General features: G+C 36.8%; 4 protein-coding genes and 2 pseudogenes across 7 annotated transcripts; 3 read left to right on the top strand and 3 right to left on the bottom strand.

Annotated features, from left to right (window-relative positions):
- The first annotated feature begins 91 nt into the window (after positions 1 to 91).
- On the top strand, positions 92 to 3,800 carry LOC121795054 (DNAJ protein JJJ1 homolog). 4 transcript variants are annotated; one of them, XR_006049398.1, is made up of 5 exons: positions 92 to 619; positions 720 to 2,165; positions 2,270 to 2,328; positions 2,411 to 2,535; positions 3,476 to 3,800. XR_006049398.1 is itself a non-coding variant. In XM_042193485.1 (4 exons), the coding sequence occupies exons 1-4, from the start codon at positions 137 to 139 to the stop codon at positions 2,463 to 2,465; spliced, it is 2,043 nt and encodes a 680-aa protein (XP_042049419.1). In that variant the 5' UTR covers positions 92 to 136; the 3' UTR covers positions 2,466 to 2,808. The 4 variants fall into 4 exon arrangements, 1 of the variants encoding a protein (XP_042049419.1); XR_006049400.1 differs by having other exon boundaries at positions 3,451 to 3,800; XR_006049399.1 differs by having other exon boundaries at positions 3,445 to 3,800.
- On the bottom strand, positions 2,900 to 11,228 carry LOC121796607 (annotated as a pseudogene).
- Positions 11,229 to 11,261: 33 nt separating this feature from the next.
- LOC121795051 (butanoate--CoA ligase AAE1-like) lies at positions 11,262 to 13,416 on the top strand. Its single transcript, XM_042193482.1, has 2 exons — positions 11,262 to 11,786; positions 11,882 to 13,416. Exons 1-2 carry the CDS (start codon positions 11,457 to 11,459, stop codon positions 13,313 to 13,315), a joined length of 1,764 nt encoding a protein of 587 aa, XP_042049416.1. The 5' UTR covers positions 11,262 to 11,456; the 3' UTR covers positions 13,316 to 13,416.
- A 178-nt stretch (positions 13,417 to 13,594) lies between these two features.
- On the bottom strand, positions 13,595 to 15,171 carry LOC121795053 (embryo-specific protein ATS3B-like). The gene is made up of 3 exons (XM_042193484.1): positions 14,826 to 15,171; positions 14,646 to 14,753; positions 13,595 to 14,007 (listed from the first exon to the last, which is right to left on the bottom strand). The coding sequence occupies exons 1-3, from the start codon at positions 15,033 to 15,035 to the stop codon at positions 13,732 to 13,734; spliced, it is 594 nt and encodes a 197-aa protein (XP_042049418.1). The 5' UTR covers positions 15,036 to 15,171; the 3' UTR covers positions 13,595 to 13,731.
- A 30-nt stretch (positions 15,172 to 15,201) lies between these two features.
- On the top strand, positions 15,202 to 18,925 carry LOC121795052 (annotated as a pseudogene).
- A 3,211-nt stretch (positions 18,926 to 22,136) lies between these two features.
- Positions 22,137 to 23,299, bottom strand: LOC121793880 (ethylene-responsive transcription factor WIN1-like). The gene is made up of 2 exons (XM_042191905.1): positions 23,101 to 23,299; positions 22,137 to 22,970 (listed from the first exon to the last, which is right to left on the bottom strand). The coding sequence occupies exons 1-2, from the start codon at positions 23,178 to 23,180 to the stop codon at positions 22,475 to 22,477; spliced, it is 576 nt and encodes a 191-aa protein (XP_042047839.1). The 5' UTR covers positions 23,181 to 23,299; the 3' UTR covers positions 22,137 to 22,474.
- Between the last annotated feature and the right edge of the window lie 3,425 nt (positions 23,300 to 26,724).

Here is a 26,724-nt window from a genome sequence, read left to right as displayed (position 1 = left end):
TTTCGTTAATTTGAAGTGAAGATTTATTTTTGATCCATAAATAATTTTATTTATTTTATGATTAGATGGAATTTCTTCGACACTAACCCTAACGTATTTATACGCAAAAGCGCCGAGAGAGAAACACCGTTGCCAAATGGCCTCATCGGAGAAGCGGTGCTTATACGAAGTCCTCGGCCTCAGCCGTGACTGCTCCGCCGATGAAATCCGCTCCGCGTACCGGCGCCTCGCCCTCCAGCGCCATCCGGACAAGCTCGTCAGGAGCGGCGTCTCCGAGGCCGACGCCACCGCCGCCTTCCAGGAGCTCGTCAACGCCTACGAGGTCCTCTCCGACGACCGCGAGCGCGCCTGGTACGATTCCCACCGCAACCAGATCCTATTCTCCTCCACCTCCTCTTCTGCCAGCGGCGGCTCCTCAGGTTTCGTCCCCGATTTGTTTTCCTTCTTCTCGAATTCGGTCTACTCCGGATACTCCGACTCCGGGAGGGGGTTTTACAAGGTTTACAGAGATCTGTTTGAGAAGATCTACGCGAATGAGTTAAATTTCGCGAAGAAATTGGGGCTGCCTCTGCCAAGGGAAGCTCCGGTCATGGGCAATTTGGAGAGTCCTTATGTTCAGGTAACCTTTTTTTTCTCAATTCAGATTTGCAGATTTGATTTAATTAGACTCAATACTATGGAATTGATTGGATTGAATTGGAAATTGATTAATGATGCAGGTCACAGCATTTTATAGTTACTGGTTAGGGTTTACAACAATACTGGAATTCTTCTGGGCAGATCAATATGATGCTATGGCTGGCCCAAACAGGAAGTCAAGGAGGTTAATGGAAGAGGAGAATAAGAAGTTGAGGAAGAAGGCGAGACGAGAGTATAACGAAACGGTTCGGGGATTGGCTGAGTTTGTGAAGAAGAGGGATAAGAGAGTGATTGATATGCAAATAAAGAGGAATGAGGAGATGGAGAGAAAGAGGGAGGAGGAGAAGCAGAGGAAGAAAGAGTTGGAGAGGCAGAAAGCTGAGAAGGCTAGGAATTACGAGGAACCTGAGTGGGCTAAAGTAGAGGAGGTCGAGGAGGAGGATGAGAGCGAAGATGCCTTGGAGGAAAAGAAGAACGAATTCTACTGTGTAGCTTGTAGCAAGAAGTTCAGGAGTGATAAACAATGGAAGAATCACGAACAGTCTAAAAAGCACAAAGAGAAGGTGGCACAGCTGCGGGAAGCATTCCTTGAAGAGGATATAGAATGTGAAGCAGAAGTAGATGCTGATGACGGAAGTGACATTTGTTACTTGTCAGCAGATGATGGAGTAAGTAAACTAGGGGAGCAATTTGAAGCAGGGATTGGTATTCAAGAAGATGATAGTGATGATGGACAGAATGAATCCGGTGAAGCAGTGGAGTTTAAGGATCCTAAAGAATTCAGTGGAAGGAATCGAGTTGCTGCAGGGACAGGGCCAGATGTAGAGGATGATGACGACAGTGATGATGGTGATGAGGCGAGTGTATTTGAAGCTATGTTATCGGGGCATACGACTTGGAACAAAGCAAGAAATCAGCCTAGTGCTCCAGCTGCCAAAACTCAGATGGAGTCTGATGGCGATGAATTGGATTTCACTGACTATAATGACACAAAGGGTGAGGATCCTAAAGATTTCAGTGGAGTAAATGGAGTGGTCGAAGGGATGGGGCCAGATGAAGAGGATGATGAGGATAATGATGATGGTGATGAGGCGAGTGTCTTTGAAGCTATGTTGTCGGGGCGTAGGAGTAGGAACAAAGCAAGAAATCAGCCTATGGCTCCAGCTGCCAAAACTCAGACGGAGTCTGATGGTGATGAATTGGGTTTCATGGAGTATAATGACACAAAGGGCTCGCGAAGTAACAGGGGACGCAGGAGGCGGAGAGGGAGAAGACACGAAGATGCAGAACCAGCAAAACCTAGCACTGCAGAGAGAAATGGTAAGGCTGAGGAAGATGAAGAGTGTGATGGTGATGCTACGGAATTGATATCCGAACCTCTACCAGAATCTGAGACTACTAGGACAGAAGATGCTGTGAGGGAGAAGGTTCATAAGCATCAAGAGCAAGGTGCAAGCAAGAAATTGCCAGCAAAGAAAGAAAATGCTGCCAAGTCGAAAGCCTCATCCAAAGGAAGAAAACAGAAGGTAGTCTGTCTTAATTTGTATTGCTCTAGAATGTGTAAATAATCTGTTATGATAGATATGTTAAGAAATTGACATTTTTCATAACTGAGTTTCTTGATATTCAGGTTTCAACAAGAGGTGCTGACAACATGTGTGAGAAGTGTGGAGAAGAATTTGAATCCAAGTACTGTCATCTTTCTGTTCAAATCCCTCCCATTTTACTTCTCTAATTAGTACCTCTACTAATAATCCCAACCCTGCTACAGGAATAAACTTCACAAACATTTGGGAGAAACAGGTCATGCCTCACTAAAGCGGTAACGGGGGATCTATTGTTATCGAGCAGTAACAAATGTGGGTGCTGAGTGTTACAAGAAAAGCCTATGAAAAGGTATTTACTTATTTCAACTTGTGCAATGCAAACTGGAGCTTAAGTTGTGAGCTTCAGTTTCTAAATTTTGCAGTTGTGATAAAATTACATGAACTGTGAAACTTAGTAGTTGTTATGTGCTTAAGAAAGCCCAAGAATGTTGTAGTTCATAGGAAAAATATTTAATTACATTATTGATTCACAAAGCTTGGATTCTTGTCATAGAAACAGAAGGTCACTTTGTCTGTATACTTAATGTTCTCTGCTCTTTCTAATTCTTGTCATTTCATATCAGCATATATACCTCACATGAATCTAAAAAAGCAACCAATTTTATTTATCCAGAGCTAACATGTGACACACACATAATTTCTTATAGATATAAATGAAGAAAATTGAGTTTGATAATTCTAAGGCTAAAGGCACTTGACAGCTGGCTTAGTGTGAGTGGCTGTTCCATGAGCATTAAAGCAAGCTGCAGAAACTTTCTTGTTTGGAGTGGTTGATTTGATGTAAACTCGATCTAATCTTATGTTTTTGCATGCATTTATTTGGCTGCATTTCAAACTAATCACATTTTCTGCAATTGAAGTTCCACTTATTGCACTGAATGTCACATCGCTTATTGCCACTCCTGATGTCTGCATAACATAATAAAAATGAAACAAATTAAAAAAATAATTATGAAATTTATATGAGCAATATGTTAAATCAACTATACGTACATCATTTTTGCAATTCTGTTTAAGTGGGCAGTAAAATTGTTAGATTTCAATGGGATTATCCACAGCCTCAAACTTTATTCCTTGAAATGATATCTGTCTTGCATATCCTGTGCCTCCCTGCACACCAAGTAAATAAGTACTGTAATTAAATAAAGTAAATAGATGTATATTAATTATACCTGTACGGTCTTGATTCTGACTCCAGTGATAGTATTTTTAAGAGTACAATTTCGTAGGCGTACGTTCTCAACCACATCGAATCCTCCATCCAACTCCCAAGGATCCAATGCTGCATATGTACATACATTAAAGTCATCTTTGCTCCAATATAAAAAGGAAGTGGATTATCGTGACCTGATAGCATGACCGGGCCCACACGTGATTCCACTGATATCAATATTGGAAGATCCCGCAGTTATAGCAATGCAGTCATCACCTACAATAATTGTACTCTTTATCAAGAATTAAACTTCATTGTATCATTCTACTAAGAGAATTAGGGGAAATGAATGAATGAATTAATTAATTAAGCACGTGTTGCAATGAAAGAAATTCTAATTTGTACTTCTGTGGAGCCGGAGATGTCGATTGCATCCGTATTAGGGCTATCCCCAGGAGCAATTATGACCAGATTACTGACTACTACGTCATTAGTCGACATAATCACCATATGGCTACCGGGCCCATTAATTTTCGTAAACCCGTCCAGTCGTCGTAGCCCGTGACATCTCCGAAATATCATCCCCTTAATTAATTAATTAACAAACAAAACACATTTACAAATAAAATAATTATGAAACGTATAAAAGTAATTAAGATTAACTTACAGCTGGCCCCTTGCACAAAACACCCTGCGAATCAAACACATTCACCTAATTAACTTCCATTTCAATTAAGTGCATGCAAAAAACATGATATGAATTCAGCAATTCAGATTACAAATATCGAACTCCAAGTTTGATATACATACTATGAATTTCATCGACTCGGCCCAGCATACCAGAATTTTTTTTTTCAAATACGTGTATAATAAATTGGGAAAATTTTGAAATTTTATACAAATAATGAAATGAATTACTCTGGCTGGATCATTGTAGCAAGGTTTAGAAGGCCACCAAGAAGCGCCTTTGCCTTTGCCTTTGATAACGAGTCCGTTCACACTAGTGAATAAGATCCATCCTTCTACTTGTTTCCCACTCCATGCTGTTTTTACTGGTGCCACCATATTTCTAGACACCTGCATCCCAAAAATATTAATTTCACAAAATTTCATAATTATTTAATCAATTTGTCTATATATATATATAAAAATCAGAATTATTGATTGGAGGTAGATATTTGTGAATCTCGAAAATCGGTCGTGGGGATGTTTTGTCGGATGTGTTGGCATTAGCTGTCATTGAAGCAAGAAAGCCTTGAAAAAGGACTTTAAAATGTTTTAATTTATTGCTCAAAGTAATAATCAGACAACATATATGTAGATGGTTGATCATGATTTCAGGAGTACAATACAATCAATAACATCACATGCAATTCAAGGAGTGAGCAAACAAAGTAGGAACATTTGAGGTTGTATTGATTCATGAGAGTAATACTTAAAATTTGAATCTTCAGATCACCAGAAGAGCCTAATTTTTCTTTAGGACGATCAGAAATTTCATGGCCGACATTATAAATGTACAATGCTACCCTTTAAAAAAACACATTTCCCTGATCTCCTAGTCGTTTACTTCAGGCTGCAAAGCATGTCCTACCTAATAGATCTGCCAGAAAATTATGTTATGGATCCGCCACTGATGTAAGTGCAACAATACATATTGCACATGCATGTAGCGTTTGCAATGTATAAAATTAGAAGAAGGTGATTAAATGTTAAAAGATGTGGATAATTGTTTTGGTTTTGTTTAAATTGAAAGACAAAAGAGAATATATATATATATATATATATATATATATATATATAGGAATGTGATCAATACCAAACCAGTTTTAAACCTTAAACGCCGAACAACATCATTACAAGACAACCTGAAGTTCATTATAATGAACTAATAACAAACTTATAATGAACTTCAGATCTTTATATTATGCTAGATGATGTCATTGTTTTTAAATCTTTGAATTCCCTATAATGAACTACAAATAAAATTGTAATGAACTCCACGTTGTTTTTATAATGATGTGTTTGATGTTTGGCGTTTAAAATTAATTTAGTATATAAAACAACCCTATATATATATATATATATATATATATATATATATATATATATATATAGGGGTGCATTATAATGATAACCTCAATTTCCGTAATAACCCTATAACTAAATCTGGACCACACATTTTTAAAATCACGCAGTCTAGATTCAAACTTAGATTTACTTCATAAAAAAAAGCGCGGGGGTAAATATGTCATTTCGCTCATGATAAAATTTACGTATCCAAATTTCGCTCATTTAATTTCTGAATTTCGCTCATTTTATCATTTTATCAGTCAGTCAAGAGTATCATTTTATCAACTCAGAGTATCATTCTATCCGACAAAACTATCACTCTATGCAATAAACCTAACATATACTATAATTTTATCATTTTATCATTTCATCAGTCAGTCAAAAGTATCATTTTATCAACTCAGAGTATCATTCTATCCGGCAAAACTATCATTCTATGAAATAAACCTATCATTTTATCACAAAGCAGTAAACGTATCATTTTATCAACTCAGAGTATCATTTTTATAAGGTTATTGTCATTTTATCCGCTTAGATTATCATTTTATAAGGTAAAAATATCATTTTATTAAACAAAATGTCATTTTATACACCAAAAATACCTATCATTCTATCGGCTGAAAGTATCATTCTACCCGGCAAAACTATCATTCTATCGGCTGAAAGTATCATTCTATCCGGCAAAACTATCATTTTATCAGTTTTATGTCATTTTGTCACGTTAAAGTATCATTTTATCAGCTTATATGCAACTTCTTGAGCTAAACTATCATTTTTATAAGCTAACTGTCATTTTATCCGCTTAGATTATCATTTTATAAGGTAAAAGTATCATTTTATTAAACAAAAATGTCATTTTATACACCAAAAATACCTATCATTCTATCGGCTGAAAGTATCATTCTACCCGGCAAAACTATCATTTTATCAACTCAGAGTATCATTCTATCCGGCAAAACTATCATTTTATCAGTTTTATGTCATTTTGTCACATTAAAGTATCATTTTATCAGCTTATATGCAATTTCTTCAGCTAAACTATCATTTTTATAAGGTTACTGTCATTTTATCCGCTTAGATTATCATTTTATCAGGTAAAAGTATCATTTTATTAAACAAAAATGTCATTTTATACACCAAAAATACCTATCATTCTATCGGCTGAAAGTATCATTCTACCCGGCAAAACTATCATTCTATCGGCTGAAAGTATCATTCTATCCGGCAAAACTATCATTTTATGCAATAAACCTAACATTTATAAGCTAAAAGTATCATTTTATCAACTCAGAGTATCATTCTATCCGGAAAAACTATCATTTTTATAAGGTTTCTGTAATTTTATCAGCTTAGATTATCATTTTATCAGGTAAAAGTATCATTTTATTAAACAAAAATGTCATTTTATACACCAAAAATACCTATCATTCTATCGGCTGAAAGTATCATTCTACCCGGCAAAACTATCATTCTATCGGCTGAAAGTATCATTTTATCCGGCAAAACTATCATTTTATGCAGTAAACCTAACATTTATAAGCTAAAAGTATCATTTTATCAACTCAGAGTATCATTCTATCTAGAAAAACTATCATTCTATGCAATAAACCTATCATTTTATCATTTTATCAGTCGGTCAAAAGTATCATTTTATCAACTTAGAGTATCATTCTATCCGGCAAAACTATCATTCTATGCAATAAACCTATCATTTTATCATTTTACGTGATATTTGACGAAATTCAGAAATTAAATGAGGGAAATGACAGTTTTACCCCGCGCTTTTTTTATGAAGTAAATCTAAGTTTGAATCTCAAAACTATCATTCTATGCAATAAATCTATCATTTTATCATTTTATCATTTTACGTGATATTTGGCAAATTTCAGAAATTAAATGAGAGAAATGACAGTTTTACCCCACGCTTTTTTTATGAAGTAAATCTAAGTTTGAATCTCAACCGCATGATTAGAAATATGTACAGTCCGTTGACATAATTTGTACACTCCGGTGACAGAATTTGTACACTCCGGTGACATAGTTTGTATAGTTTGTATTTTAGAGAGTTTGTATTTGATCACACCTCTATATATATATATATATATATATATATATATGGTTGCGTTAAAGATAGAACCATTCTTAAGTGTAGAACCTAGAACTCTACATATTTTATTCATTGAATGAGGAAAAAATGACGGTCAAGATTAAAAATCATACATATTAGACTATGTTTTCACGACATTCCGGACTCAACATGTGAAAAAACTCACATGTTGATGGAAGAATGAATGAAACGAAGAAGAGTCCATGCATGCTTTATTTTTCACTTATCTGCATTCACCCATTAATAATAGTTTTGGTTGTAATGGGAAGTTGTTGTGCAAATCAACACCATTGGATTAAAAGATCTAACGACCTCCGTTTGGCATTTGTTCTACGTTTAAGAATGGTTCTACGTTTAAGAATGGTTCTATCTTGATCACAATCCTATATATATATATATATATATATATATATATAGGGAGATGATCAAAATAAGTATGTGTTTAAATCCAGAAATGCAGACCAAATCTTGGCCCTAGGATTAGATGATCTAATGGTCAATAATTAACCAAAAAAACGGAAGGTCATAATTAAGCAATTTTAGGTCATATTATAATATTTAGGTTTAATGTCATGCTAAGATCGTTTTAGGTCATGCTTTGTTAGCATGACCTAAAAATTACCTAATTATGACCTAAAAGTGACCTAATTATGATATTGTTCTGCGTTTCTGTATTTAAATCTAGTTTTGCATAGATCAAAACCCTATATATATATATATAAATGCGAGGAGATTTGCATGGGCCTTTGAAGGTCAAAGGATCCAAAAGAAAGGTCTTCTTTTGAGGTGCATAAACTACAGGAATAACACCCGATTTTGCCTTGCCTTGGCATGCTGCATTCCAAGCCTTCAAAAATGCCTGAAATTTTTAATTAAATAACACTATAATATCATCAAATATTTTCTTAACTGTGGCCATATTTATGTGTGTGTGTGAATTACTTGAGAATCATCGGCTCTTCCATTTCCAACAGCTCCATAACTCAAAACGTTGAAAATATTAGTTGCTCCAAAAGCACAAGACGCAATGCACGACAGTAGCATGAATAATATGGTGACATGATGATAATCCAGCAAAATAAATACTTTATTTAATTAGAGTGTATGAGAGTGTGTGTGTGTGTGTGTGAGAGAGAGAGAGAGAGAGAGAGAGAGAGAGAGAGAGAGCTCTCCATATTTCCAAAAACAACGACTTTGTTTGGATACAAATTTTTTTTATGACTGTTGATGCAAAAAACCCACAATTATAAAGAGAGGATTATGAGTGATTTCTTCAAGAGGTTGATTAGCTTGCCTTGGATATTACATCATTATTTAACTCTTTTCTTTCTTCCACGAAAAAAAACAATCCTGTATAAATTTTCTTGTTTCTTGCAATAAAACAAAAAACATTGCAAAAGATTTCGCACGCCTCTATTTTTCCTTCATGAATAAACAAGATTTTCATGGTACATCCATATTTAGCATTTTGGTTTCAAAATAGGGCAAATTGACGGAAAAATCATGAAATTTGGTCGAATTATGGTTCAATCATGATGAATTTTTTTGATAGCTCAAAATTTTTACATGGAAGTCACCACCGACGAATTAAACATTATCTATTTTTAAAGACGGCGACATTATTTAGTTGAAAAATATGAATAATATATTACATGTAGCCTATTACAATTTTTTACTACATGGAGTATAAGATAATTGCACAAATAATCCAAACTTTATAAATTTTTTGGCTAATTTTCATATAACGGAATAAATCAAACCCGAATATAACTAAACTTCATGGGTTATTAGGCCACTTGGCGTTCAAATTATTTGATCTTTTGATTTTGAAATGATGATGTTATGGCCATTTGATATCACGTACGGAATCATGCTGAAATATTTCCCATATAATTATATTATAAATGAACAAAAATGTCAATGTATGTAGCTAATTTAAAGATCAAGTTAGGCTTCAAAATAATGATCGGATCACATGCGAACACATGGCACGTCGAGAACAATACGTTGATTATGCTTCAAGCTTTTGAATGTTTTAGGTACCTCGAAATTCTAATTAAATAAATTTAATATTTTGTTACCCCCATATGTGCGAATTCAATTTAGTTATGTGAATTAAAGATGTCGTTTTGGATATTTCAAAACCATTGGCCACATGTGGAGGTTAATAATTGGAATATACAACCGTATATATGCAATCCACTAATTATGCGACACGTACAAATTCTTCAAGAACACAACTAAATCGTTGGAACCAAATAGTGTTACGTATGATCTAATTTCATTGCATGTGATATTTTGTACAGTATTAATTACATCAATTTGGGGCTATTATTAATACTTAGCGATCTAGCGACTCTAACATAATTCTTTTCAACTATTGATTTCATAGTTAATCATATAATTTGGTATTCCTAACTCCCCAATTCACATTTTGTCTACTGTTAATCATGTTTTTATGTCCACAATTTTCTAAAAAATCCTTAATTTTGGAATTAAAATTGATTTATATGTCTCACTTATTGGAAAAAAACAAAAAATATTAGAATTTAGGACACAATTATTCACAACACCATTAATATTAGTCCAAAAAAATTACCTCAATTAAATAATCCAATGAGATGACATATTTGGTCCATTTCCCAATTGCCGGATTAAGTCACAACGGGACACATTTAATTTTTCACAAAATTAGGACATTAATCACAATTAACAATAATGTACGATTCGTAGAAAATAGACAGGTGCAACTTGCAATCCTATTAATCTTGAAGATCACTCTACTAATTAATTACTTCAAATAGTTGTTAGAGTGTAATTGCATTCGTTTGCATGTGCTATTTGCTTCTACTTTTATCACTTAAATTGCGACAGTTTAGATTAAGACAAAAGAAAGAAGTTACTCCACATAGTTTTAGACATGTGCAGTGACGGTAAAGTTATAGCAAAGTATTGAAATTAATGGGAAAACCTTCATCATGCATTAACTAATTATTAGACCAACTTTTTATATTGTGAATATCTCAAACATGTATCTGCGAATAAAAGTCTTATTTTTCAATTTTGGTTCGTCCATGGATAGAAGTCTCGATTCATTATTACTATAAATAGTAAAGAGGCTTCTCATTCTACTAACTCATTACATTCACATAGCATTAGTATATACATGTTGGACTCATATTTCAGCAACTTTCTTCGATTCACTTTTATTAACATTTCTTAAAATTCGTGCCGAAAAAATAGGACCCTATTCGTGGACGAAGGGGGTACGTCTCTAATATGTGAGCTTTTGGTATTATTAATATTTGAAGATAATCACTCATATATCATCACCGGTTTTAGTATCATGTTAAATTTTACGATGCACAAGATCACTCATGTCATGTGACTTCTAACAACACATTCAACTTGAATACAAAGTCTACTCTGAAACCACATTAAATTTCACAAAATTAAGTAAAATCTCATTCATTGAAATGAACTGATAGGTGAAAGTGATATTAGCTATATCCAATAAGTTTAGATTGTCTCAATTCACTTGAGTAAGTTCACGTTATGACAACATCTAATCTCACTTAATTTATTACCTCTAATACTTACCTCTATCTTTTCTCTTTATTTCACCTTCTATTTTTATTTTTATCTTCATTTAATCTATTAAATATAAAATTCTTAAATCTCGTACAATAAAATAAGAAACGTCTGAATTAATATGGTACAAAATATTTAACGGCCGATAATGATTTGGCAATGAGTCGACATCAAGGTGTCATGCATGGCAAGTTCGATGTTTATCCAAAATTTTGCCCTTTTCAAAACCAACCCCATTTATTTTTGAAATGTGTAATGCTCACAAAAATCCTCTCTCCTTCCGACAATGAACCACTTTTTCCGGCGGAGGAGTTCAATCTGCACCAGCTGGCTCTTCAATGGCGCCACCAAGGAGACCTGCGTGCGACCAATTCGGAGGAGTCTCTGTCAATCACCGGAAGCCTGGTCGTGGAAGTCAATGGACGGCATGGTGAGGTCGCCGGCGAATTACGTGCCGCTGTCGCCGGTGAGCTTCTTGGAGAGAGCCGCCAAGGTTTACGGAGATCGAACTTCAGTCGTCTATGGCTCTGCTGAATTCACATGGAAGCAGACTCACCTGAGGTGCGTGAAGCTCGCTTCTGCCCTCACACGTTTGGGCGTTTCCACCGGCGATGTGGTGAGTTGACCTAATTTGGCAATTAGGGATTCGATTTTGGGGTCTAATTCTGCAAAAACAAATTAACTAAATATGTTGAATTGGACTGTCAACAGATAGCAATACTGGCGCCTAACATACCTGCAATGCAAGAGCTGCATTTCGCAGTGCCGATGGCCGGAGCAGTCATCTGCGCGTTGAACACACGCCACGACTCGTCCATGATCTCCATCCTCCTCCGCCACTCCGAAGCCAAGATCATCTTCGTCGATCACCAGTTGCTCCATATTGCTCAGGGCGCTTTTGATCTTATAGCGAAAGACGAGCTCAAACCCCCACTCCTCGTCTTCATTCGGGACCCTAATGCCTCTGCCTCCGTCCCAAATGACACTCACGAATACGAGACCCTCCTGGCTGGGGGAGATGCTGGATACAAGGCCAGGCGGCCGAGAACGGAATGGGATCCGATCAGTGTGAACTACACCTCTGGCACGACATCGCGCCCGAAAGGGGTAGTGTATAACCATAGAGGCGCCTATCTGAACGCCCTAGCTACACTGTCGGTTCATGGGATGAGCTCGATGCCTGTCTACCTCTGGACAGTGCCGATGTTCCACTGCAACGGCTGGTGCCTCATTTGGGGGCTGGCGGCGGTAGGTGGCACCAACATCTGCCTACGGCGTGTCTCCCCGAGAGAAATATTCGACACACTTGCTGCAAAAGCGGTCACCAACATGGGAGGGGCTCCAACGGTCTTGAACATGATCGTAAACTCCCCTGACCGGAGGCCGCTGTCTCGCAAGGTTGAGATCATGACTGGCGGATCACCACCCCCGCCCTCGATTCTGGAGAGGATCGAGGAGCTCGGATTCAGAGTGTCACACTTGTATGGACTCACGGAAACTTATGGGCCAGCCACGACGTGTCTGTGGAGGCCTGAGTGGGACTCGTTGCCTCGCGAGGAGCAGTACCGGATCAGAGCGAGGCAGGGGGTGGAGCACTACGCTCTCGAGGAGGTCGACGTGAGAGATTCGGTGACAATGGAGAGTGTACCTGCGGATGGTGCAACAATGGGTGAGATCATGCTTAGAGGAAACACTGTGATGAGTGGATACCTAAAAGATGTGAAAGCCACAGAGGAAGCTTTTGCAGGGGGGTGGTTCAGAAGCGGCGATCTTGGTGTGAAGCACGATGATGGCTACATTGAAGTTAAGGACAGGTTGAAGGATGTGGTGATCTCTGGTGGCGAGAACATAAGCACAGTCGAGGTTGAGACAGTGCTGTACCGCCATCCAGCTATTCTTGAAGCGGCGGTTGTGGGAAGACCGGATGATCACTGGGGGCAGACGCCCTGCGCCTTTGTGAAGTTGAAGGAAGGATTTGAGGTTAGCCGTGAGGAGATAATAGAGTTTTGCAGAGAACGTTTACCTCATTATATGGCGCCAAAGACCGTCATTTTCGAGGATATACCAAAGACCTCAACAGGCAAGATTCAGAAATTCATCCTCAGGGAGAAAGCAAAGGCCCTGTCCCCTTCTTCTTCATCTTGATTACAGTGAGAGAGAGACAGAAGATATGTAGAACAAAACAATAAATTTGCAAGATCTCTATAAAGCTATATGCAGAAAGTGCAATATCTTGAAAGTCTAAAGCTCTGTTTTCGTAGATTGAAAAAATAAGATCACATATCTTCGTAGAGATCTAAGTAAATAATGATATTTTACTGAAATGGTTTTTGGGTGAATAGTGAATTGATTTTATAGCTTCCAAAGCTGAAAATATGTGAAAACAAGCATGCCATCAAAATTAAATAATTGAAGTTACTCAGATAAAGAAGAAGATATAAACATAAATCAACAAAGTTGGTACTCGAAGTTGGTCTGCTCAACAAACAAGTGATCATCATAAGCAACATCCTCTTATTCTAGATAGTGGTATACAACCATGCATCAACCGAGAGCTAAGTTTACTTGGTCGCTGCTGATGAGGTGGCTCTGGCTCCGGAACAGTAGTTAAACCCATACCAAATATCCGCGGGTACTTTTACATTGTAGTAGAAAGTGGCAGGCTTCGAGTTATACCCGTAGACTGTAACATCGTACGGGATCCATCCATCGTACCCACTTCTGTAGAGGTACAAGTAGCATATCTGGTACGTACACGGTCCACTGATTTGAAACGTGTCAGTCGAGCAACTCTCAAACACTCTTGAAGCGGGGTCGTCTAGATGTGGAGCATAAACCTATAGTAGATGAAGAGTCAGGGCAGACACTAAGAGGAACCACCTTAAGTTCAAAATCTAACCAACTCTGTCTTTGGTGCTTCCATAGATAGACTACATTTTTGGTTCTTATTTTGAAACAAGAAACCAAAATTGCCTGGACTTACAAAATCTATGATCAGATTATGAAGGCTGCATGTACAACTCGCATCAAGAAACGACAGTTGAAAACATATTAGATTGATTGAAATTTGCTAAACTAGAATGAGCTATTTAATTTGTGATTTGAACAAAACAAATAGATTAGAAATAGTAATCTTAAGTATCACAGCAAAAACAACCATTAAACACTCATCTTCTATGTGATTAACTAGCAGCAAATCTTGCCTACACACAAACATTACTTGAAACAGACTGCTAATACGAATTTAACTGCTAGAAAATCCTCATTTTTCATGAAATAAAAAACAAATTTCCAGCTGATCTGAGCTAATTGAACTCATCAGCTCTCAAGAACTAACTTCACTATTTTACCCCAATTTTAGCTAGTGTAATGCTGTCAATTAAACCCTATGATTTGCTTTACCATATAAATTCATCAACACAGATTAGCAGATACAATTATCAGATTAATGAGCATTAGAAGCAGAAATGAGTACCTGAATTCCATAAGCATCGCCGAAGGCAAGACTGATATGATCAAGCGTGTATCGAGTAGATGAGCAACTGGTCCTAATGACTACAGTAAACGAACAGCTCGCTTCATTCTGCAAAAATCCATTCAAAATTAGGTTTTCAAAATAATTAAATTAAGAACAAAATCTGTCGGATGTGGAAACCTGGGTTTTGTTGCTGATTTGGAGAGATGGATGAGGTTGGTGGCGCGGGATAATGGATCGTGATTGTGCAGAACAGAAGACGAGAGCGAGAATTAGCAGGAAAATGAGGCGTTTCATGATTAGAAGTGTGAGTGAAGTAGCCGCTGGTTGGAGAAATTGAGATCTATTAGGTGGAATTTTAGATTTTGTTTGCTTTTGCGATGAATTCATCACAGCCACGTCCCAGGTTTGGTGGCGAATTCAAGAGTCATCAACTTTCGCTTTCATCCCGACCATTCAATTTGGATTTTTTTGAATCGAATTTTGTTTGAATTGAGACTATACGATGGTGAAGTGGTTGGTTAGACGCATTTCTAATGCATGCACCCGTTTGGCTCGAAACTCTATTGACCGTTGCGATTTTCTAAATGTATCCGGCTATGATGGACCTAATTGAATTCTCCTGATCCCATTCCATTTCTTAATACTTTTTCTACCACGATAAAGATGATGGTACATTTTTTCTTTTTAATTTATCCAATGTCAATATCTTTCTTGATTCATTTATCAAACGGAATTGAATCTTCCAAAGTTTAGTTTTTATTACAATTTTTTTTGTTAATGTTTGGATTTTTACCCTTCAATTTGCGAAACTATAGTATTTTGAGTTAAATTACATAAATTGTCATAGTTATTTTTATTATCCAAGATGATAATTCAGTCTTTCCAGCTCCACGAAGCCGGAATGCTCCGCCCCATCGCCCCCGCCCCTTTGGCGTCTCCCCCTCCCATCAAATTCAGCTCCCTCCACAATCCCCTCACACCGAATCACCAAATCCTAAAGAAACGATTCACCTCATCAACACCAACCCTCACAGAATTCAGCACCACTTCTCACCTCTCCGCACAATTCGACGAATTATCTGGTAGCGACTGGGAATTCGGCGACGAAGAAATCATAGATGCTGCCGAAGACGACGAAGGCTTCCCGTGGGAAGGCGCGGTTATGTACAGAAGAAACGGCGCCGTATCGCATTTGGAGTACGGCACCGCTCTTGAGAGCTTGGGCTTAGCAAAGGTCTCTTCGGGCCTGTCCAAAACTCGGGCTTTCGAAATGGGCTTGCGTCTGGTGAATCCCGTGGCAGATTTCCCGGACGGGACGCCGGTTTTGATCTCGGCGGATGTGACAAGGAGGAAGCAGAAGCTGAGGCTGGATGGAATCGTTTGAACCGTCATTGCTCTGAATTGCAATGGGTAAACCTCTTTTTTTGGTATACATAATGTTCCAGAGGTTTGTGTCTTATGATGTATTTGGGGTGAAGATAGGATGTTAATATGAAAACCGCATTATTGATTCATCTGAAAACGGCATGATCGTGTGGTTTTCAAGTGTTGAATTGGTTTGTTACTTATGTTGGTCTAGTCTGATGAAGCTAAGCTATATGAGGAATAGATGAATTTATCATATTGATTGTTTAGAATCTGTTTTCTCGTCACAGGAACAATAGCCAAGTGTAAACCACTTCAAATCGTGTGAATTGTTGAATTAGGAAATGGCATATGTCGTGATTGTGAGTTTCGGTAGAGGACCTCATTGTTTTGGACTTGAGTCTTGAGCATCATAGGGCGAACATTGTGCATTTTTTTTCATTGATACATGAAGAATCAAGATAGGCTTTAGCTAAAACTGAATGTGTTACAATTCAGTTGTTTCCTGCTAATTGGGCACATTTAGTAGCATTCCAAGAACCAGAATATGCGATGTAGTGTTTGACATTGTAAATGTAATGGTGATTTTAGGAAAAGAAGAAATCTATTTGTTGTGTTTGGGCCGTTTCCAGTAGAGGTGTCCTGTGATAGACAACCTTTCAACTATTATATATACTCTATTGTTGTAAAATTGATAATTATCATAGTTATGCTTCTCTCCATTAGCATCCAGGCATTTAGTGATCTTCACATCTTCAAATATGATTGTGTGAATTGTTGCATTGGGATTCCAACTCTTGCCCACCATAGTCCGATGTTTCTAGTTGTTAGTTTTGCCAAATCTTTTTACAATTTAAATGACCCCCTTTTACATACTTTTTGGACAGGACTGATCCCATTTGAAATTTTAACATATATTGCAGCATTACTGTTACAGATCAAGATTCTCTTAATATTTTTAGGTTTACCCAGGCCAGACCCATGCCATGTTTGTATGTTTGGGGAGGTTTAGGCATTCTTTGAATAAATGTTACTGCAACATAAATGTTATATTCAAGTGCTTGTATATTGCAATGTTTGTTATATGTTGTGTGATTGATTTTTTAATAAGTGTGCTCAGATATGTCTATAATATCTTGTGCCTTGGGGAAATAGAAGATTGTTTTGGAGGGAAATGTTCTAAGGAATGTCTATGTTTGATTTCATTTTTGGTAAGATTTGAGAATTAAAAAAGTACTCTATGAAATTGTGTAAACGTTGTGTCAATTGTTTCTAAAGTCTGGTGTGCTTATCAAATTGTTGTCTATAATATACTCTTCACAGTTTTAAAAAACAAATTTCTGCAAGTTCCATGACATGCTACATATTGAGCCTAAGACAGCATTTGAACTATCCTATATCATTATCATATCATTTGGTTCTCCAATATGATAAGAAACCAAACCAAACCAAACCAAACCAAACCAAACCAAACCAAACCAAACCAAACCAAACCTACTCATGGCTCCATGTGGGAGTGGAAAAAATGAGTGGTTTGATACAAAACCAAATAATCCACTGAAACTGAATCATCAAAATTTTATACTCCTACTTTGAAAGGCCCAACCGACCAAGTCGTGTAGCAGTAGTGCAGTACAAGATGAATCAAAACTAATTTTTTTGTTTGGTTTTGACAGTATTTTCTGAAGGTGGAAGAGGACAAAGATAATTACCAGTCTAATAGGCAACCTAAAATAAACAAGATCACCTAGCTCAGTGGATAGATTGACTAAATTACACTGGATCGGTCAAATCATGTTTAAATTAACTACAGTCTTTATCATAAATTATTGTACTGAAGTTGAAGGACTAAACATTGGAAAAGTCCACATGGAAAGGTTCCTATAGAGAGTTTTATATGTGAGGGACATTGTGCTATTACCATGTTTGTGGAGGCACTATGTTCCACATCCTAGTCATAAGTTGATTTATAGCCAAAGGAACTTAAACGTTGGTGTTTTCTGTTGTTTTCCATGCAACATGTACCCATCTCTCGCTGGCTTTCATACGATTTAGCCCTTCATGTCTTTCTTGATAGTGGCTTCTTGACTTGTCTTTGGAATTGGCACCATTTAATAGTTTTTCTTATAAGCTTTATACCTCGCGTTAGGGGCATTTACTTTGGTTGATTGACTAGATTGACAATACATAGGATTGAGTGTTTGAAGGATTACAGTATCGAACAAACCCAAAATTTTCGATCCATCAAAGTGTAGAATATTTTAGCATACCTTAGTTACCAACCAACAAAGTAATCACTTTCCTACTGTGGTTTTGTGTTTCGTGTTTCCATTGATGATCTTACAAAATGTGTGATCTGATTAATTTTCGGACGATGAAGGTGTGGCGAGCCAGCTGCTCAGAGCCTCTACTCAAACTTCACGCTTCTACTGTGTGAAGAGCCCATAGCCGAACCGGAGACCATAAACATGGGTATGATATTCGGGGAAGATAAGTTCAACACTTTCGAAACAGGGGATGATGATGATGCCTCTGTCGACATAGACGATCAGCTGCATTTTCCTCCAGAAGAGAAAGTCATCGACATCTCAAAGAACATATGAGACCTCATACACGTTGAGATCACCATTAGCGCCGTCTGCGATCCTAACTGCAGAGGTTTATGTCTGAAATGTGGAGCCAATCTCAACAACAGCAAGTGCACATGTAGGCAGCAGAAGGCTGAGGAGAGAGCTCATGGACCCCTTGGAAATTTAAGAAAACAAATGCAGCAAACGTGATATTGGCATTTTTATTCTTCTCTTTTATGTTTAGTGACATTATTGTTTGAATATAAATTGAAGTTTATATATGAGCATATTCTTATGGAACAGCTAGTAACATGATATCAGTAAATTTGTTCTGTTTTTAAATTTTTTTACTTTGACCATAGGTTTCTAATTATAAAATTATTGATAAAATTAGAAGTTCAAATCTTTTTCATACTTTTTAAAAGGTTGTCATAGTTTTGAAAAAAGCTTGAAAAATATAGTAGATGGAAAGTGATATCAATCCTATAAATTGACTGAGCATAAATTTCTAATGAAAGTTACAGAAATAAATGCAAATGAATGCTATTTAGATATGACGTGGATTCTTATGTATGTTTATTTGAAAATAATTAAAGTAAATAATAATTGAATAGATGCATATTGTGCTTCTTTAGTACTTAGTCTGTTTATTAAAAATAGTTTTATTATCAGTGTGACGCGAGTTTTAATAGAAAAAAAAAGTGTTGGAGAATTGTGAGTAAAAATGAGCTGTCATGTTAGGTTTTGTCAAATAAATATATTGTGTTTTAAGGATAATAGATCTAATCTTAAAGTTTGTTACTGTAAATAGAAGTGTCTTTTTGTTTTCGGGAAAATGTCTATTTGTGATAAACGAAAAGAGTATTAATTATTGAGTATATCATAATTAATAAAATCATAACATGTTTTTGTCTCATTTTCTATATATTTATCATGATCCGTTGCTAACTTTTCTAAAATTGCTAACTTGCTAACTCATCAACGTAGTGTATTAAAAATGTCAATACGATGATACTGAAACGTCAACATAAACTTAAGTTGATATTTTAATACATTGTGTTGACATTAATGTTTAAATGTCAACATAGTTTATTAAAATGTCAACACAAATATGTGTTGACATTTTAACGTGATCGTGTTGACATTTTTAATACACTACGTTGATGAGTTAGCAATTTAACAATTTAAAAAAAGTTAGCGCACCCATTTATTATATTATCATCGTACAAACTGTCGTTAGTGAAGTCGATATTTCTTATGTGCACCAAACCAAACCACAAACTACTAATAGTAATAGCCCTATAAATTTGACTAATGAATGACTCTTCTCACTCAAAATTCTTTGAATCGCAAAATTAGCGCTAATTAACCCACATTTAAGGTTATATTTTTTTTAAAATCTCAATAAAATTTAAAAAATATTATTAATAGTTGGACACGGTAAATTGTGGAACAATCGATACGATCCAAAACAAATCAGACAATACTTTATTTAATATACTACGTTGATAAATTAACAAGTTAGCAATTTTTCATGCATCGTCCACATCATGTGTCCTTTTCTTATATGCATATAATTATATTCGGTTATATAGAGAAGAAACCACAATTATGGTTGGAAGAACTAAAATCAAAACCTACAAATTAAGATTGCTAAATATTTCAAAAAGTATTTAAAAGTAATCCCTACATCTTCTTCACATGTTTATAAATTATGAATACACTTTGACAGTACTAAGGAAAAACATAGGAGAAGACCTATATGTATGAGATTAGTCGCACTTGTTTGATCAACTAAATATATAATTTATCAACCAACTAAAGATTAAAATAAATAATTTGCAAGTAGAAGCAATAAAATTCATATCTAACCTACTTTATGTAGGTTTCCCCACTTGAAATATTAATTTTAGCCATTTGTAAAACCAACGCCAATCAAAAGGAGCTGGATTTGATTCAGAGGAATATGCACCACATGGCTTTCTTCTTCTAATTCTGCAATTTTTATTCAAATACTTTGATAGCTCCAATTACCAATTTTTTTCAGCTTAGTGAATGACTTCTATTATTGCACCACTTTATTTTTAAATCCTACTATTTCAGTCTACTCATCATTCAAGTCACTGAAAAATCTCACTTTCTTTATGCTAATTTTGTTGGTTGTGACATTACACTTTTGTTCGAATACTAACATAATAATGTGAATTAAAAAAGAGATAAACACCTAGTGAATCGGTCTTCTTATAACCAATTGGTTTTCAAATAAAATCTCACTAAAGTTTGATTGATCTCTCCTTCACGTAACAGATACGTTGAATAAGATTGCTAGCAAAATCGGAGTATGTTTGTACCTTAATTTGTATGGTTTGATAATTTTGATTTATTTGCCTTCTTGTGTTATCAACAAATAGATTCCATTATACTCCGTATTGTTTATTACGTTTGTCACACCTTTCAAATTCGATATTTAGGAGTAAGATTTTTTATGGATGAGTTAATGGGTTTGCTATTGGTAAAAAAATAATTGCGAAATCATTGACTAATTAATTATAGTAAGCGACTATTTCAACAGAATCCATAGCTGGTTAGCTAGCCTCCTTAGATAATTGTTTCTAGCTATCTATCAACTGATAATCTGTACTAGTATTATAGTCACCTAATCTTCATGATCTAATGTCAATTAATTATCTCTCGTAATTTAGATTAAAGATATATTAATGGCTGCGGTTAAATTAATTATATTTGTGGGAGATGTTTATTTTCAACTTTTTATGATTTGATCTTCCTTGTTATTTTTACCCAAAAAAAGCATTGACTAGAATCTAGACGGGGATCGATTTATGGTAACAATTAGAGTTTAATTAAGTACTACTACTACTACTATGCTTTCAATACTTCTTCATTTAAAAAGCATATATTATAAAAATTTTACAGCGTGTTCTTATACATATTGAGACACTTATAAATTATAGTACTAATATTGTTATTTTATTTAAGGTTTGTTTAGGGAATCCATATTTTTAATACCCCTACTATGAATTCTTTTGTACTTAGTTTATCAAACAATTCTGAAAATATTTCTACTTTTATGTATATATATGCGCATATTATTCATGTTAAATAATAATTTCGTAAACATGAACTATTATGAAGCAACCATTAGTAATTAGGATCGTGTCGAAGCCACAAAGAAATGGAGTATTAAGATCTCGTTATTTTATGTTGGCTTAGTGATAACATAGTGAATGTGTAATTCTAAATTTGGCAGTTCATCATAATGCATCGCCTAATTAGTGATAACGTGGATAATGTATAACTCTAAATGTTTCAAATCCGAGTTCATTATAACACATCGCCTTAATGAGAACGTGGCTAATGTATAACTACATGTTTCTTATATGAGTTCATTATAATTCATGACTTAGTGATAGTGTGATTAATGTACGATTCCAAATATCTCATATCGAAGTTCATCATACTTAACCAAGTCAATAAATACGATTAATTATCCGAGGCCCGACACCCACAACAAATTAAAGTTAAATCACGTATGTGTACAAATAAGAAACACAATTTCATTCAGAAAAGACGTTTCACAACTAATTAAAACCCACTGGAATTAAATAAACCTACACAACATTTATATAAAAATATGAAATATTTCAATTCGTACGAAGTATAGCATTTATATCCACCTTCACAATTCAGATGAAAACACTATACTCAAACTGGACATAACAAAGCCTTGGAAGCCCTTTTTTTTCCCATGACTCCTATCATCCTTATCGATTTTCATATACATCAAATGACACATCAATTCAATTCGATCATAATCAAATCAGAAATCACTAATAATTAATTAAAATACGCATGCATACGCCAATTAATTAATTAATTCCGATTGAGAAGCTCCTCGATCATCTGCAAAGCCATCCTCTCCTCCTCATCGATCCCATTCCCCGCCGACAAAGGCGGCGGTGCCAGCGGCGGCGGTGGCTCCTGTCCGTCTCCGGCGGCCGCCTTCTTCTTCCCCAGCTCCACCGTCATGACCCAGCTAGCGTCGGCCCGAGACCCGGCCCTCTTCTGCCACACGCCGATGTGCGAATTCTCGGTGTCGAGCCTCAGGCACGTCAGCGACGACGAAGGCGACTTGCAGCATTTCCGGAGCTTCGCGCTCAGGATTGATGACAGAGATGCTGAGCGCGAGGTATCCGGAATATTAGACTGCGGCGGGGGCATCTGGCTGCCCCCACCACCGTCCTGGTCAGCGGCCGGAACAGGGAAGTTGGTCTTCGCATTCCTGCCGCTCATCAGTATGGCGGCCTCGTCGTAGGCACGGGCCGCCTCCCCTGCCGTCTCAAACGTCCCCAGCCACACCCTCCTCTTCCTGATCATAACCAATCAATCAAATCGTTAGAATTATAAAAAAAACTAGGGTTTCTTTTTCTTTTCTTTTTTTTCATTCATAAGGAAATTGACACGCAGTGGAGTGTGTTTGTGTGTGAAGAAAAATTTACAGGAGAGGGTGGCGAATCTCTGACACCCAAGATCCCCAGTGGCGTTGTCTAACACCTCGGAATTTCTTGGTTTGTACCATGATTTTTGTGTGTCAGAATCTTGATTCTTGAGGAGGATTTATATAAGAGTGGTGAATTTATTTAAATGATAATATAATAATTATAATTGGAAATACAGCAAAGACAATTGGAGTATGGTATATTTAAAGAGATGGATGAAATGGTTACATTAAGGAAAGAAGGGCCTAGTTCATATTTGTGGTGCAGTGGCCATTTACCTCGTATGATGATAATAGTAGGGTAAGGACAACATAGATAGAGAGCACCCATTTTGGTGTGGAATTGATCCATGTGAATAGTCAAAATAAACATTAAACTGCTCACAAGCAGTAAAAGATTTGTACTTAGTGTGCCAGCAAGGAATTGTACTTAGCCTTCCTTGATCGAGCTTCTATTTTTGGTATGTTTTAAATTACCTAGTTGTTTGAGAAGTTTTTTGTGTGCGCTTTTTGTGTAGACTACAGTTTCAGTTTTTCTTTGTGGATTCTTTTTTGTTTTTGTGAGCAATGGATATCAGCTTGAGCAATCTGTTTGTGCTATGTGGGATCGCTTGGATTTCCTGCTTCAAAATTGATATATTTGTGTTTCTGACACTGGAGTTTATATTTATGTGATGACTGGTATGCAAAACAATAAGTAAGGAATGAAATGAATTTTACATTGATTTTTTACAATTTATATTGATAAAGAATGGTGTGTATATGAATGGAATTTCCAAGGCGAATGAAATTGATCTCATATATATAATCCAACTCACCAACTTAACTTGTTAATACAAATTCAACACACATTTTATTCACATTTTTTGTTTGCTTTCTTTTGTGTGAATATTGTGCTTTTCTAATGTTATATTCAAATTTTTATAAATATAGATATTAATTTATTTAGGATATTAATATAAAATATTACATTATGTTTGAGTTAAATTGAATTTAATTTTGCCTACGCATTTCATATTAAATTTATTTAAATTTTAAAATAATTAGAACGTATTTAAAATTGCATTACCATATTAATTTTTAATGAATTTCATGTTTCAAATTTGATCGAAAATTGAATTTAATCATTAAATATAAGAGTGAACTGTACAAAAGGGCTCTAACTTTTCGTTGTGTAACAGCAGAGGCCCCTAACATTTAAAAATCTTACCAAAGGGATCTAACAAAATATGTAATCACAAAACGTGTTTTTTCGGACCATAACACCCTCAGGGCTTGGAGGGCAAAATCGCCCTTTTGTATGTCCGCCACTGCTGCATGCAGTGTTGATGGGATGGCGAAAAGTTGATGTGACAGCAAAGCATGGGTATTGTCCCCTATTATTTTCCCACGCTCGGACCTGCATTGTAATTTCTAATATTTTGCCATTTCGCCAAAACAATTAGGCGGTTGCTGCTCTTTCATTTTTCCCTCCAATCCACTTTCACTTCATCATTTATGTCTGGCATAACACTATCTCACCACAATTTTCTACTAATTCTCAGAAAACGCCGCTACCTTTCACGCCATTTTCATCAATGCCTCCAAAACGGAGACGAAGTTCCGCCCGTAGTTCTTCAAGGGGCAAAAAGAAGCCGCCAACGCCATCTTCTGCGTCACCATCACCTCCGGCATCACCTAGATACGGTAGAAGGGCTCGACCGGAGATAATCGACGTAGACCCAGAAACGTGGAGCATTTGCGATCCTCGGCTGGATTTCTTTATTTCGGAAGACGAATATAGTAAGTTCAAATTTAAAATTCCAAGCAAACGATTTTGACTGTGATTTAGGGCTCCGAAAATTGGTTGTTTTGTGAAATTATTTTGATGTTGTCGCGTTTGGGAAATTAGGACTTTATATGTGAAATTTGTTGTTTTAAATTTGGAAGTTTTCTAATTCTATACAAACCCTAACAGGGGACCATGTCGGGATGTTTTCCGTCGCTTTTCATCACGGAGGGTCAATCATCGAAATCAATGTACAGAAGAAGTATGTTGGGGGAAAATTGACATTCTTCGACTATTGCTGGATTCGCCAATTTGAGCTCTTAGATCTTTTCGCAATGGTGTTGTGGTTGGGGTACAATAGGAAAACCATATGTGAGTTCTATTACGTTCATCCAATGTATAGTTATGGCTGTATGGGCGTGGACATAGGAGGTCCATTGCTGCCCATTACGGACGATCCACATCTGGCCCCTTTTCTCGAAGTCGCGGCTACTAGCACAAAGCTTGTTCACATTTATCTCGTGGAGATGACAGAGGCGGCCGCCTTGCTCAAGAAGCGGAGGAGTTTCTAAAATTTGTGAACGCTTGTAAAAAACCTACTGTGGTCATTGAAGAGCTTGACGAACCGGACCCAATTGTGCCGAAGAGTAAGAGTAAACCGAAAAGGAAGAAACATCAGCACGAGGAGCAGAGGAAACCATCGGCACCATTACTGATGCTTGAGTGGTACCCTAGGGATGTCGAGTTTGAAGAGTTTTTGACCAAAATTTTAGAAGACAAACGTCGCGAATGGAAGAGGGAAGAGGAGGCAGCACGTAAGAATTTGATGGATGCATTTGCATCATGTAGTGCAGACCAAGCAGAAGATGTTGTGGTGGAGGCTGGAGAGAATGATGCAGTCGATGGAGTTATTGGACAAGGAGATGTCCATGAATGCGAAGATGGAGATGAGGTTGAGGTAGAAGATGGATATGAACAAGGTAGCAATGGTGAACACGTTAAATTGTTTGGTATTCATATGTGATTCATCTTTTGGTCAGATTGGGCAGCATGAAGATGAAGCAATTGTAGACCCTGATAGCGTGGCAGAGGTTAGTGCCCACCTTTGTAATAGAGTTGTGATTTATGCTTGTATGTATGGTGTTCATTTGTGATTTTATGCTAAATCAGATGGGGCAATCTATTCATAGTGAAGATGTTCAGCATGTTGACGATAGTGTGTACAACCCGACCCTGGATTTTTCAGCCGAACCTCAATGTCAACTGCAGTCGGAAGCTCCCATTATAGAGGAGATCCTGGATGAATTGCTAATGTCGGGACTTGAACGTGATGTGGAACAAGCTGGACAGGTAGTGCATGATGGGCCTGAAGTGCATGGTGGACCGGAAGTGCAAGCTGGACCCGAAGTACAAGGTATTCCGGAAGTACATAATGGTCTGGGAGTAGAACCTCAAGAGGAGGTATACATTCCATCGTTTGAGTAAGTTCCTGACGCCTGCCATCTACATAACGAGGGACCGCCTACTGATGATGAAGATGGACCATTTTATCTCGTTGGCACACATATGCCGAGATGAGCAGCTTTTCACCTCATATTACGAATCCATTTTCCAACAACAACAGGCGAGACAGGAGCCAGAGAATGCAGACCAGCCGGGTGAAGGCGAAGCCCAGCCGGGGTCAGGGGAGTCAGGGGATAAACGGCGGAGGAAGTATTCGCCTTATGTGGACAAGAGGAACATGGCAGACAACCCATTTTTCGAGGAAGAAGTTGTGGACGAGCTACAAGATTGTGATGACCTCGAGGATTTGGAGGGTTTGGAGGGTTTGAAGAAGAGCGGCATAAAGTTTACCCC

This window comes from Salvia splendens, chromosome 3 (genome assembly GCF_004379255.2).
Source record: "Salvia splendens isolate huo1 chromosome 3, SspV2, whole genome shotgun sequence".
Lineage (NCBI taxonomy): Eukaryota > Viridiplantae > Streptophyta > Magnoliopsida > Lamiales > Lamiaceae > Salvia > Salvia splendens.
Note: the sequence above shows the minus strand (reverse complement) of the source record. Positions and strands in the feature narration are given on the sequence as shown.